The sequence below is a fragment of the Choristoneura fumiferana genome, chromosome 4 (assembly GCF_025370935.1).
Source record: "Choristoneura fumiferana chromosome 4, NRCan_CFum_1, whole genome shotgun sequence".
NCBI classification, from domain to species: Eukaryota; Metazoa; Arthropoda; class Insecta; order Lepidoptera; family Tortricidae; genus Choristoneura; species Choristoneura fumiferana.
This window is the reverse complement of record NC_133475.1, coordinates 19,883,984-19,899,022: the sequence shown is the minus strand read 5'-3', so window position 1 is coordinate 19,899,022 and position 15,039 is coordinate 19,883,984. Positions and strand designations below refer to the sequence as shown.

Sequence of the window (15,039 nt, the reverse complement as noted above, 5' to 3'; positions counted from 1 at the left end):
GGGCAACAGGCAAATAAAAATTCACAGCACAATTATTCATAAAGTAATTGAATCTCCAGATGCATTTTATCGAAGTTTTACGCGTAATTTTGCAGCGGATGCAAATGGCATGGCCATTTATAAAGTAATCCAACCGGAACAAAACAGAAATTGTAGCGATATTAACGGAAAAGTTTGCCTTGAATATTACGGACGGCAATGGCACCCATTGTGGTACTAATCTTGCTATTTGGTAAAATCTAAACCTGCCAGTGACGCTATTTTAGTTTCATGGCCGTGTTATAATAGTAGATTATTGTCGTGGCCTGCAAATAGGCAATTACTGGCTGAGTAGAGTATTTACAGCCAGTGTCCGATTCACAACCGCAATGACACTTCCTACGTGTTGTCTAGGTGTACTAATACTATTGTGTGTGTGTCTTGTGTTGTGAATAAATGTATTTTCTTTCTTTCTCCTTTCTTTGATATGTAAAGAATAATGACAACTTTTACGGACATTTTTGAGAAAAATTAAAGCATAGTTTTTATTCACCTTCATGAAGCGAGTTAAGTGCTTTAACTTGCGGAATAAAGATTTTTTTATTATTTAAAATAGTGTTCAATTGTGTTAACATTAATTTTTGGAAAGTTCCAACAGTTTATTTTGACCTACCTACTGTTGATCAAAAAAAAATCTTTACCGCCGTAATAATCAATATCAGTTTTAGGGCTATAATAGTAAAGACTAATTTCACTTACAAGTAATGGGACAATCAGACTTAGCGTTTTTATGTAGAAACCAAACCAAACCAAAACTAACTTACTTTTCTGTTAGCAATTTATTTTGTGTGGGGCTTTTCACGGAAAAAAAATGTGCAAAGGTTTTGTTATGCGCAATTATGTGAAATGTGGCTTATGAGAAATGATTAAACTGCAAAAAAAGTTTATGTGATACGTTTTACCGTGAGTTTCAGGCAAACAAGATTATCCTTGACGAGTCAAGGTACTTTCTTTAAATTATTTTCCTCCTCTTTATTTTCGCATTTTTATTCAAATGGTGATATATTATTAAAACATCTTTTTTTTATGCTTCATCGGATGTTTTTTAAATTTCAAGTAAGTAACAATAAAACACTATTACTTAGTCCTAACACAATTAACTGTGCATACACCGATTAATGAGCACAAGGACGAGCAGTAGGAGCATAAAAAAAGTTTTAGGAACAAAAACTGCGCCGACCATTAGTATTCCAAACAAAGCATAATTAATTTGCATCTTCTTGTAAAAATATTATCGTAGTTTCAGTATTGCTAGCTGACAGTCTGAGGTGGATCTTGTCGCCCTTGTACAAGCTATCACAACACAATCTACTGTATTCATTTACAGATACAGTGATAACTGAGTTGTTAAAAACCTGTTAAGAGCTGGCAACGATGCGTTTTTGTTAGTTTTTTTCAGTTATTCCATAAAAATTGAATGAAAATTGAAAAATGGGTCTGATAGAACACTTCTCAATATATAAGTTAATGTGTCTAGACCAATAATATTATTCGTTATAGACTTTAATATTCTTTTATAAACCGTTAATAAACATGATTAGGTTTAGCTTGCAAAGATCCCTTTTAGGGACAAGTTCGCTTTTGTTACTCTTTTGTTTGTTGTTTTCTTTTTCTATTATTTTTGTGTTTATGTACAATAAAGTATTTTCATACATACATACATAATTTTTTTAAAAGAATATAAAAGTCTACCACGAATAATTATTGGAGTACGAGTAGACACATCAACTTATATAATAAGAAGTGTTCTATCAGACCACATTTTTAATTTTCATTCAATTTCATGGAATAATCGAGAAAAAACTATCAAAATGCAATGTTGCCAGCACAACAGGTATAAACGCTAAAAGGCTCATTATTCGAGCGTTTCATCCGCCGTTTTTGGCGTGTGTCATTCTTTTATGAATTGAATGAAAGAATGAAAGAAAGAAGCAAGGCAATTCATAAATATAAATATATTTCAGATTATTTTTCAGATGTCCTGTACTTCTAGTAGATAACCTGAAATCTGTAACAGAATCTTCTATCAGGTCAACAAATATGTGCCCGCAATTAAATGGAATAAACGCTTAAATAGTTACCCAAAATCAAATATTTAATATTAAAACAGATATTTAACACTTCACAAGGCCCTAAGTTTTCAAGCTGGTTAGACCGAGTTGTTTGACTGCAGATATTGACAACAAGACTGCCAAGTGGTTAGAGAACCAAATAATTATACCAATAAAAACAAAATAGAAGCCGCGGTGGCCTAGTGCTTTGACCTATCGCCTCTCAAACAGAGGGTCGTGGGTTCAAACCCCGGCCTCGCACCTCTGAGTTTTCGAAATTCAATGTGCGGAATTACATTTGAAATTTACCACGAGCTTTGCGGTGAAGGAAACATCGTGAGGAAACCTGCACAATCCGCACTGGGCCCGCGTGGGAACTATAGCCCAAGCCCTCTTGTTCTGAGAGGAGGCCTGTGCCCAGCAGTGGGACGTAGTAGGCTGGGTTGATTGATGAAACCAAATAGGGGAAAATATGAAGTATGAAATATAAAAGTATTTTGCTCTCTAGTTTGAGGACTTTAATTTAAGTATCCATTGTGTATTTTATAGCTTCATCTTTTACTCGTAATGCTATTTGGGGGGTCATTTTAAGCACATTAAAGGTGAGCAGGTGGTGTATAAAAATCGAAATAATTAAATTCCTAATAAATGTAAAATACGTTGATTGAATCCAGAAAACAATTTTTGTTTAAATCAGAGGCGGCACAGGTACACCGATTGGATTTGAATTCATGAATACCTATTTGTTATGACCCGCTTGCTTTAAATCAGTCCCTTTTAAATTGCGTAAAGGCAATCATGAGATATTTATTTTGGATAGATAGATAGATTTATCATCTTCTGAATAAATACATACAGGCTAGTTATACTATTATGAAACTCATAAAAAGTTCATCAAAGTTTATATTTTCATATTTTGTCATAAAAATATTTTTATTTTTTTCAAATAAGCATAAAAAAATAAAATCACGCAAAATAGTTATCGATTTCCAATAAAAAGACAGCCAAGATTAAAAATCCAGTGACAAGTTAGAAAAAAAAACAGTAATGATGAATAATAAAGTTAAAATGTTGTACGTAACAAAATACAATCAAATGTCAGTATAAAACATGGAATGGAGCCAATTAAAATTTCAAAATTTGAAAAAGCCGTGGTGGCCTAGTTGTTTGACTATCGCTTCTCAAGCAGAGGGTCGTGGGTTCAAACCCCGGCTCGCACCTCTGAGTTTTTGGAAATTCATGTGCGGAGTTACATTTGAAATTCACCACGAGCTTTGCGGCGAAGGAAACATCGTTAGGAAACCTGCACAAACCTGCGGAAAGCATTCAATGGTGCGTGTGAAGTTCCCAATACGCACTGGGCCCGCGTGGGAACTATGGCCCAAGCCCTCTTGTTCTGAGAGGAGGCCTGTGCCCAGCAGTGGGACGTATATAGGCTGGGATGATGATGATGAAAATTTCAATTTATGATTTGGAAATTCTAAATATATCGATATATAATATATATATATCGGGTGTGTCCTGTAGTACGAGCAAAAACTTAAAAACAGGTCGTCCTCGTCAAATAAACAACATTAGTTCAGCGACTTTTTAAAAATAATGGAGTCTTTGAATTTTCCTTTTTTCATTAAATAATGCTATCAATGTACGTCATCCTAGAACCCAACTGACGTCGCCTGTCACGCTACACATCAAGCAGTTTCCTCTACATTGCTTCTTCGAATAAACTTAAAGTGTAATAAAAAATATGAAAACTAATTATTTTTAAAGTCGCTGAACTAATGTTGTTCAGTTTAAGCATTATGGTCTATGTTTTAATTATTTGCTCATATTACAGGCCACACCCGGTGTATTTTTTAATTTATTTTTAGGAAACAAACGGTTAAATTTCAATGCAGCGACATACATAATATATACTTAAGAACCAATAGTTCTATTAATTATAAAATAAACTATAATTAATGCCAGCACAAAAACAAAACAGGTTAACCTACAATATTCAATTAGTTACATATTTGTTACCTTCAACCAGCAAGACAGTAGCAATCTTAAGTATTTAAGAATAACAAGCTATCTAATGTAGAGAAAAAGAAAACAATCTGTAACTTAACTTTTAACTAATATACGAGTATAATATTCTATGCGTAATTTTTTAACCAGGATGTGTTCTAAATAAAACCGAATTTATTTTTGTTTTTAACCCAAGGGAAGGGCCGAAAAATTTAGTTCAAAGGTTCTTTTATATCCAAATATTTTTTTTGTGGTTTACACGCTTAAATATTGTGGGTTAAAAAAAATATTTCCTTTAAATATTAAAGATACAAATGTTATGGTATTTAGTTAGTGTTAGTAAATATACTCGTAAAGAAGAAAAAATAGACCCATGAAAGTGGATATGGGACACTAGACGAAACGAGATGGTTGATAAGATGGAATGTGGACGAAGTAACATAGTGCATAGCGTTTGCACTTAGACAGTTAGCGCATTATAACTAGACTTGCCAGCGCAACTGTGCCAAAAAATGCCAGGTTAATTTGGAAACTGGCTAAAAGCTAAAAAAATCTTAAATAGAAATGATCATTTGAGTGTTACGTAACTTTTACGGTGGGGGAGGAAGGGTACAAAAAAATGTTATGGCGCATTGCACAGAAGACAGGGAGGCCAAAAATCTTCAAAATTGCGCTGTCACACTAGAACGCCCCTCGATCATTCTGGTTCCTAGTTCATTGCTTCTCTATTTTAGAACTCGGGCGAAACTTCTTCGGACAGCACTTGACATGATTCACGTTCCAGGGTTATGCGCATGCGTTGGACCTGTCTCTCTACCTTGATCGAGAGGAAGACTACATCCCGTGGGGCGCCGCCAACGCCGCATGGAGCTACCTCGACGTGGTTTTGAGCGGCTCGCCTGCCGTATACGAAATATTCCAAGTAAGTTAAAAACATGATACTTTTAATATTCGAATATTATAAGAATGACAAAGAAAGAGAAAGATTTATTTCGGGTCACCAGTACCATCACCTTACAGTAATTGATAAGACTAAAATAGCAAACTAACAATAAAACTAAGTAACGATAGAACGCCAAAAAGTCTTTGATGTTTAAATGTGTGGTACGGCATGCTAAATAGCCAATATTGGGTGGAAGAAGGTCAGGAGCACGCTGGGTCATTACGTTCACGTAATTTTCAAATAGTGCAGAAGCACTCATCTGGTTTGGATGCGTAAAATTAATAGTGTATTTTCTTTTGCGGCGAATTAAATAAAGGCAGTCGACATAGGTAACACGTATTACACGACACTGATTTTTTTCTTCTTGTGCCAGAGAGCACCCCTGCACTAATACATTGTAGCCGGAATAGGTTTTAGTGCGCGAACAATTAGCTATGTATGTATCCATTGCTTAGTATCCATAAAAACTTTAGTAAAGAGAGCAAAAGAGGCAATGGATGACAATACTTTATTGTCTCAGGATCTTAACTGTTTATTTTGTTATATTGACTACGCAATTAATAAATACCTACTCCTTGATTGTCAAAAATATAGATTTGGGATTAAAACAAAATTATATCCACAGGCAAAGAATAGCCGGTAAGCACTGAAATAGGTTGGTTTCCCGTCATTTAATAACACAACCCAAACTTAGCATTAAGTTAAGTGGATTCAAGTGTTTCATTTGTTCGGGTAGAATATAATGTTCAGTAGTTGAATAACTCGAAAAGGATTCGAAGTCAGCCGAATGGGTTTTCGTTATTGGCATCGTCGCTTCCCCACACAAACTGAATGTTTTATCATCATTATTGTCGGGGTATTGGTAATGATCTTGCCTGCTGGGGATTGGTAGTGAGCTTGCCTTCGGAATCTAAAAGCTTAGTGATTATTTGACCTGAAATGTATACATATTTCAGAATCATTTTTTAATTTTTTATTAATGACGGTGGATGCATTCTACACTTCCACTGAACGTAGATATAGTTAGTTTTTAGTTTTGTAACTAAGGGACCCCATACATCCCTGTATTATTATTATTATTATTTGGTATTTTTTTGTTTAATTTTATACTTACTAATAGTTTTTAAGTGTTTTTTTTTTTTTTTTTATTCGACTGGATGGCAAACGAGCGAGTGGGTCTCCTGATGGTTATATGTACTTAATTATTTTATTTTGAAAAAAAAAAACTTTCTGCCACGTTTCTTGCGCTCATTCTTCTTGGCAATGATGGTCTTTACAAAAGCGCCGGTAGTTTAAAAATTACGTGGAAAAGTGCCCATTGCGGCCTATTTAATAAATTATTTTTATTTTGAATCGCCACGACGGCAAGCGGTTGTAGTATAGTTATGTACTTAATGGTCCCAAGAAGATTCTACTGTTCATCTTATGCTATGTCTTCTCATTCTGTTTCTACGGCGCCCACGGCAGTAGAAGCGGGGCAAGACCGGATACTACGGCAAAAATAAACGATTAAAATAAAAGTATTCCGAATTTTTAAGAGATATTAAAAAAGTGAAAAGTGTTGTTGTTGTTCAGTTCAGTTGTATTCAACTTCTGCGATTTTCAATTATAATAAAATACTTAAGTGTAAATCACAATATTAATCGATTCTCAAATTTTTGGTGTTATTATTATTCATAATGACAATACAACCGGGATTCAAAATTTCACCTTGAACTATAAGGGGCTGTTTTATCACCCATTGATTAGTGTTAACTGACAGTTAAATATGATGCGGTCTCCGTCTATTCGAACAAAACAAAAAGAGATGGCTTCACATTTAACCGTCAGTTAACACTAATCAATGGATGGTGAAACAGCTCCTAAGTCTACTTACGACCACGATCATTTAAATATAGCAAAAACGTTGAGGCTTTAGCGACATTCAACGCGTGACCAAGAATCATGCTGGTCATTTGGAATTATTAAGTCGCTAATATATTGGAATAAATAATAATATATTTGTCATCAAATTAGTTTTAAATATTTTTAATTATTAGTATGTATGTTAGTCTGTAAGGTGCCTGAATTAAATTAATTTATTATTATTTTTAATATTAATAAAATCTGTGAAAAATTTATGTTGATTGAAAGGTAGCCTATCAGAATCTAGGACATGTATTAAGGCATGAGCGGTATCATTTACTCCAGACAATAATGATGGGAAAAATTGAGGGAGACGCGTCGGAAGAAGAAAGAAATCGTGGCTCCGAAACATCAGAGAGTGGACCGGTATCGCCAGTGTGGAAAAACTGTTTTCTCTGGAGAGAGATAAGGAGAGATATGCGGAGCTGACAGCCAACCTCCAGTAGCGGAGAGGAACCGCAAGAAGAAGAAGAAGAATTGATCGATAATTAAAATAGACCAACACATTAATAGTACTAAGAATACTTGACCAAGGGACAGCTAGATACAGGCATCTATCAGTTGCTCATACTGCCTGCCTTTTGCCTGTCTGCCTAAATTGAAATAATAATCATTAATATAATGTCAATTTAAACCAATTGTACAAGGGAGCTCGGTAGAAATAATGTCGTAACTTGCTATTGAAAATCATAATGGGAGGCGAAATTCGAAATGAAAAGGCAAGGATATGATCTTTAGAAACGTAAGAGAACCCTTCTCATTGAACGTATTGTGGATGTGAGGGACACGTGCAATCTATAATTTGGGTTCAAATGGATTTAATTTGCCATAATAATGGGCCTTTAGTGCAGGTGCCCTATTCAATGTTCTACTGATATAAATTGGGTTATATCTTTACAAAATATTAATAGAAATAATAATTAATATCAATATTTGCATGCTAGAACTGGCTGTGCACTAATTAAGCCTTTAGGCCAGTGGTGGGCAAAAATTTCTTCATTGGGGAGGGGGGCAAAAAGTTAGAGATATTTTAGAGGAGGGCCAGGATTACTTCATTCTATTTTATATTTTTTTGCCAAATAATTAGAAATAGTGAAATGAAAATACTGTAGGACGATCAAAATAATTATTATCGCGGGCCATATAGCGGGCCGGAGTAAATCCCTTCGCGGGCCGTACTTTGCCCATCACTGCTTTAGACTAAGACCATTATATCCACACTTTGAATCTGAAAATCTTTTGAATTCGAATTTTGGGAGCTAATTTTGTATCACTTCCACAGTGGTCGAATTGATTTGAAATTTGGTATACATAGTTCATGTAGTTTGGATGACAAATGCAAATACAGTTTGTAAAAATGAAGGCAAGAAAAAAAACTTGTAGTCAATAATATTTTATACTAACCGTTACCCGCGTCTCCGTCCGCGCAAAATTCGTTTATCGCTATCCCGCGGGAACTATGCAATTTTCCGGGATATAAAATATGCTTTGTCCTTCTCCGGGATTCAAACTATGTGTATACCGCTTTAAAACTTACGAAGGCTATACTATAATTCGTATATGAAAACTAGCCAAGTCCAACCGTAGGCTTCAATATATTTTTCAAAGTTATAAGAAGATAAAATATTTTATATTATTATAAATAAATTTCAGGACTGACCATTGAACTTGGCACCTTGGCACTTGGCACCTTGGCACTTGGCATCCATTTAGATCTCACTTTTTTGTCGTTAAACTCCACAATCAAGGCATATAACATAATATTGAACTTGACTCTCATTTCATATAATTATTATTATGTTTTGGTGGGCTATTATATTGTTACCTTTATCATATTATTTCGCTTGCTTTTACTTTTACACTCCATCCTTTTGTACGTTTCAATATTGTATAATTATAAGAAGACAAATAAATAATACTGTTAACTACCGACCAAGGTCATTATGTATTTTTCTTTTTCTCCATTACTCTGTCAAATGTTAGTAAGTAAAGTGCCATGTTTGATACCGATCTCAAGTATATGTTATCAAGTAGAGAAGTAGACAAATAAAAATGTATCAGTGACGGAAAATTTATCTTGAGCTATCAATAGATTAAAAATGTAGGTGACTTCAGGTCTCTGAGATCACTACATACATACGAAAAACTAAATTCCGAAAGTCGGAATCACGAATTTCAAAATACCGATTTTTATAATTCCGAATGCTTTAAAACTCCTAATATGACTATTCCGATTCTTCATAAATCCGATTTTTATAAATCCGAAAATTAAAAATATCTAAGGTTTTAAATAAAGATTTCCAAAATTCCAAATTTTAATATCATCATCATCATCATCTCAGCTGTAGGACGTCCACTGTTGGACTCGAATTTTAATATACCAAACAATAATAATTCCGACTCAATAATAATCAGAAATGTCAAAAATACGAATTCCGATTACTAAAATACCGATTTTCAAAATTCCGAATATCATTACACATTTGACTTATTAACATAAGCTATGTAGGTTAGATTGGCCTAAAACAGTAGTAACTGTTATTCATTTTCAGCAATGTGACGCAAGGTCGACGGAGCTCCGCTTCGCGGAGCTCCTATTCCGCGCAGTTAAGGCGCTATGCCGCAATTCTAACCTAACCTAACCTATACAGGTCAATTTACCTAAATTTATTGATATGAAGTTTATTTTGCCGAATGACATATTTCCGAATTAGCGATGTCATTTCGAAAAATTGATAATCGGAATACTGTACTTCGGGCCAATAACATTTCATGTTTTTCATTCTTCGGATTTATAAAAATCGGAAATATTATTATAAAAATAGGAGTTTTGAAAATCTGAATTAGCAAATTCGGAATAAAATATTTCGTAATATTTGGGTGTTCCCCACTAACAGATTCTTTTATCTGCCTTTCTGAACAGATTTTTTAAGAGAGATTAAGTGTTCTGAAACTAACAGTACATATATAAAAAAATGTATGAGACAAGCAAGATGTGGGTACCGATGGCATTGTTAAAACTTTGCTAATGGCGGTTGTCATTAATTCACAATTCACAAACATCTAGCATTTAAAGGGTTGCTTTTTTACAATAGTGGACATCTACGAGATCATGACGATGAGACATAAGTGCATTTAAAACATGCAATGCACGTACCATCAGCCAAATATGTGGTCTACCACCCTAAAGTTGGTAATCGTTTGCATGTCACATTTGTCTGATGGTACATGCTGCATCTGCATATGCATGCATAGCATAGCACTCACTTTTTTTCTGAACATTTGACACTTCCTACTTCTAATTCACTGATATTCTTTTACCTACTGCAGCACCATTCTCTTCCAACGGTTATCGGTTGTACGAGCGATCTGGCTCGCCAATTGCCACTTAATGTATATTCTTTGAACTATGTCGGGTTTTGCTTCGGTTAAAAGAAACTTATATTTTGTAGGAATACGCCCTGGGTCTGACAGCGCCTCTGTACCAGCAATTCGGCTTCACAGCGGCATCTGGGGAAGAGCATGTGGCTGCTTACCACAGAAACATCATCTTGGATATCAATTGCCGCTACGGCAACCAAGACTGCGTCAATACTGCTTCAGAACTGCTACAGAACTTCAGAAATAATCCTTGTAAGATTTGATAATATCTGTGTTTCACATTTTTTCCACACATTGATTGACGTTTAAAAAAAAAAACACTGAAACTATATTGTTTTAACCTAATCACTTAACTAAACTAAGTGTGTGTGTGTGTGTGTGTTGTATGTACAATAAAGAGTTATACAATGCAATGCAAAACAATACTACGGGCCGCTTAAATGCCGTATCTGTTTATTCTATTCGATTAAGCAGATACAGCAATATTATATCTGTTACAAAAGAAAAAGAAATCAATAAAGTAGTAAAACAGAGGGTTCATTTCCACTTTATCTACAGCCCAGCGCCTGAACCCTGATATCCAAACCATCGTGTACTGCTCCGGCCTCCGCGGCGGTGACGAAGAGAACTTCGAATTCCTCTGGCAGCAATACGTCGCCAGCACCGACTCCAGTGAGCAGTCCATTTTGCTAAGTGCCCTTGGATGTACCAGCAACGAGGAGCTAAGGCAAAAGTAAGTTTTTTTTTATGATTACGGTGTAATCTGTTTAAATCGGCGGAGTATCCGTGACAGCTTACTGGTATTACCTGTGGCCTCCCAAAGAGAAGATCGTGGAAGACATGAAGAAATCTACACACACCTTAAAACTTCATCATCATCATCATCATCGGCCTATCTTAGTCCACTGCTGGACATAGGCCTCTCCAGTTGCACGCCACTGTGCATGATCCTCGGCCAGTCTCATCCAGTTCTTGCCAGCTAACCTGCAAAGATCATCGCTCCACCTAGTCTGAGGGCGCCCTACGCCACGCTTGCCGATTCGCGGTCTCCACTCAAGAACTCGTTTGCCCCAGCGGTTATCAGTTCTTCGACTGATATGGCCGGCCCACTGCCACTTCAGTTTGCAGTTTACTTAAAACTTAATGTACTCGTATCATTAGTGTGAACTTCAAAATCTTTACTGGACTTGGCCCTATACTTCGAAGTGCAAAATTCTAACTTCGTTTAATGCCCTCCGCTCACGTTTATATTATTTAATACCAGAGTGTGAGGGACGGTACGATACGCACTTGCATTTTCAAATTTCGTAATAGCCCCCCTGTGTAGAGCCTGGGGATGCTAATTCTGTCAGCATTGAAATTTGGGACATATAATATTTACTTAGGCTAGATGATATTGGGAATGGTGATGATGCTGATGATTTACCAATAAAATTGTTGAAATTAAAATCTGTACGCCACGTAATATTTATTTTTTTAATGCAGATAGCAAATAATCTATGACTCATCTTACAAAGTACACATTTATAATCTCTTCCATCTGTCACTCTAAAACTACTCTCGATTCATCAGTGACTAATTCTGTATTCCTCAGCTACTTGAACGAAGTGATCGATGACAACTCACCCGTGCGAGAGCAGGACAAACATACTATTATCGTGTCCGTCGTTAACTCGAGTCCTGAGGGTATGGAAGCTGCCCTTGAGTTCATCATTGAGCACTGGCCTCAAATTCAACCTAGGTTAGTAGAAAAAGGAATACCATTACACGAATAAAAAGAAACTAGGAATCTCAAGAACACACAGCCCAGTCACCGGCTATGATACCTGATAGAATACCCAACAAAACTTTATTTGTATTGTTCAATAGTCAACACATATTTTATATTATATAATATCCTATCCGATATTATTGCTGAGACTGATGCATGGAATGAACGACTGTAATGATGGATACTATCAATTCGCCAATAGCAACAGTTTGTATTAAAACATGATATTGCACTATTTCAACGTTCGAGCATGAAACGGTCATACTCGTACTCTTGTCGATTTTACTTATCGATTTAGTGAACCTTATATTTCGAATCTTGTATCTTTGTGATTTTTTTAAGTAGGCGAACAGGGGGCCTACCACGCTCTCTTAATTTAGTTTAGGCTCTAAACTGAACTGCGTCGCTATTTCATACCACGACGTTACTTTTGCGATTCAGTTCAGGCACGATTCAGCGACAGCGTTACAGACATTTTCATTCACTCACTTCAAGCGGTTTTCGTACCATGACGCTGAACTTGAGTGGGAATTGAATTGCTTCTGTTTCAAATTTAGCGATTCAGTATAAGTTACTCATTCTGTCAATTCTTTTGGAATTTTAAGTGTTTTACTTGGAATATTTTTAAATTTCAAGAACTTTTAAACTTTTATTCAAGTTTTATAACTTTTCATAGGTACTCACGACATTGTGCTTCTTAACTCCTCATTGATAAAACTAATTTTTCAGTGAGAAAAGAGACTCGTGGATTAGTGACAGCGTAAACATTTTATTTGTAATCAACACAACGGTTGCTAAGAACACGGTATGACATAGAGGTATTGTTTTTTCAAAAATAAAGAGGTTTTAGTATACAATATTTGGTTTGCATATAGCGGCATCCCTTTCGCGACTTAGCGTTCCAGTTTCGGACCAGAGACAATATCGGTCTTTCATTCACATGTAAACCATTGAGACTCAGCTCTGAAAAATAAACGTCGTGGTACCAATTTCGACGATTCAGTTTAGGTGCCTAAATTGAACTGCTCTGCGTTTGGATCGTTTATGAAAAGATCATGGTAGGCCCCCAGTATTAATTTCTAACTGGCTATAAAATACGTTTTTACTACAGCCATTTTTTAAAAGTATCCTTTTTACAACTGTATTTGCATGGATATTTAAATTACAAAATATACAGAAACTTTCAAGTCATTCCGACTAATGGAAGTAGGTTAAATTTGGCTTGCAAAACAGCAAGTTATTTCACTAAAAAGCTTAAAGCTTGTAAAATTGATAACATTATCAGATTCTCAGAACTGCAGGTGGTAGGACCTTGTGCAAGGTCCGCCCGGATTGCTACCACCATCTTGCTCGCTAATCCTGCCGTGAAATAGCAGTGCTTGCCCTGTTGTGTTTCGGCGTGGAGAGTAAGACAACCGGTAAAATTAATGGTACTTGAGGTATCCCATCTTAGGCTTCTAGGTTGGCAACGCATCTGCAATCCTCCTGGTGTTGCAGGTGTCTATGGGAGGTGGTAATCTCCTACCATCAGGAGACCCACTTGCTCGTTTGCCATCCAGTCGAATAAAAAAAAAGATTCTCATAATTTGTTTTCATATCTGTTTTTGTTCATAGAGTTCAAGGTTTGACTGGAACCACCAACATCCTGAACGCATTTGCCAGAAGACTCACGACTGCTGAGCACTCAGCTAAGGTATTTTTTAATTTTACTAGACTTTTACTCATGGCTTGATTACGCGAATCATCAGATAGGTATGGCTGATGATTTAATCATCCGGGATTTTATTAATTTCCCCGAGGAATTCCCGTAATTATATCGTAATCTTCATTTATAATGTATGAAGCACATCCTGTGCAAAATTTGATACCTACCTTTAGATAAAATAGAGTAATTTCTATGTCGGGATTTAATACAGAGCAATGGCATATTAGTAAAATAGTGTGTCTATCTCGCCCTAACATACAATATGCACAGTATTGTTCTTTTTTGCCATAGCCGATCTATCGATATAATAGTTAATTGATATTTACTACAGTAATTGAACATTCACTTTTATAAAAGTAAAGAAGAAAAACGTACCGTTCTGGACTTTGTTGTCATACTTTCTTTTAAATGTCTCAATTTTGTTCCCTCATCTTAGATCGACGAGCTCGTGTCCCGTCACCAAGCTATCTTGACAGCAGGGGAGGTTGCCTCTATCGCAGCCATCAGGGAGAACATCGCTGCGTCCATCACATGGAGCGACCAAAACTTCGCTTTGGTTGACTCCTGGCTCAGAATCAACTTCAGAAGCAACGCTAATGCTTTGACATCCAGCTTCCTCGTCATGTTCTCTGCGATTGTTGTCATCTTCAACAACTAAAACATTTTTTGTATGCGCTAGTATTGCTGAAGCCCCAATAGTCTATTTTATTGACACCTTCAATATTACATCTTCGATCGGCTGTAGACTTTCAGTGCTTTGTAAATAACTTTGCAATTGTTATAGTGTTAATAAGAGATAAGTGCCAAGTACTAAGAGCAACTACAGGATGTCATAATTGTATGTTTATATTTTTATAGTAAGTTATTTTGTATTTTTTATTAAAAAAAAATATTGAACTTGCTTCTTTCATTGTGAAGTGAGAAATGAGTTGGTCACTTCATCTTTGTCTTTTACATGAAAAGGGATGAGATAAAATAACAAATGATGCGTGAGCGTGAGATGAAGGGTAACACGTGAATTATTTTATGCATAGTCACAATGACTAGTTCTTATTAAGAAAAAATACACTTTCTGACAAAATAACGATACTTAATCCGTAAATTAATACTAAGGGGCTGTTTCACTACCCGTTGATTAAATTTATTTGACGGATACTCGTAAATGTGATGCCGTCTATCTCCATCTATTCGAATAAAACACACAGAGGTGGCATCACATTTATCCGTCAAATAA

General features: G+C 35.7%; 1 protein-coding gene across 1 annotated transcript in view; it reads left to right on the top strand.

Annotated features, from left to right (window-relative positions):
* The window catches only part of LOC141427218 (aminopeptidase N-like), a 16,033-nt gene extending 1,570 nt beyond the window's left edge, over positions 1-14,463 (top strand). Inside the window, exons 2-7 of the mRNA XM_074086442.1 lie at positions 4,885-5,022; positions 10,401-10,581; positions 10,888-11,062; positions 11,924-12,070; positions 13,715-13,793; positions 14,242-14,463. Of these exons, the coding sequence (XP_073942543.1) occupies positions 4,885-5,022; positions 10,401-10,581; positions 10,888-11,062; positions 11,924-12,070; positions 13,715-13,793; positions 14,242-14,463 (942 nt within the window). The remainder of the gene's footprint in view (positions 1-4,884; positions 5,023-10,400; positions 10,582-10,887; positions 11,063-11,923; positions 12,071-13,714; positions 13,794-14,241) is intronic.
* Positions 14,464-15,039: the final 576 nt, after the last annotated feature.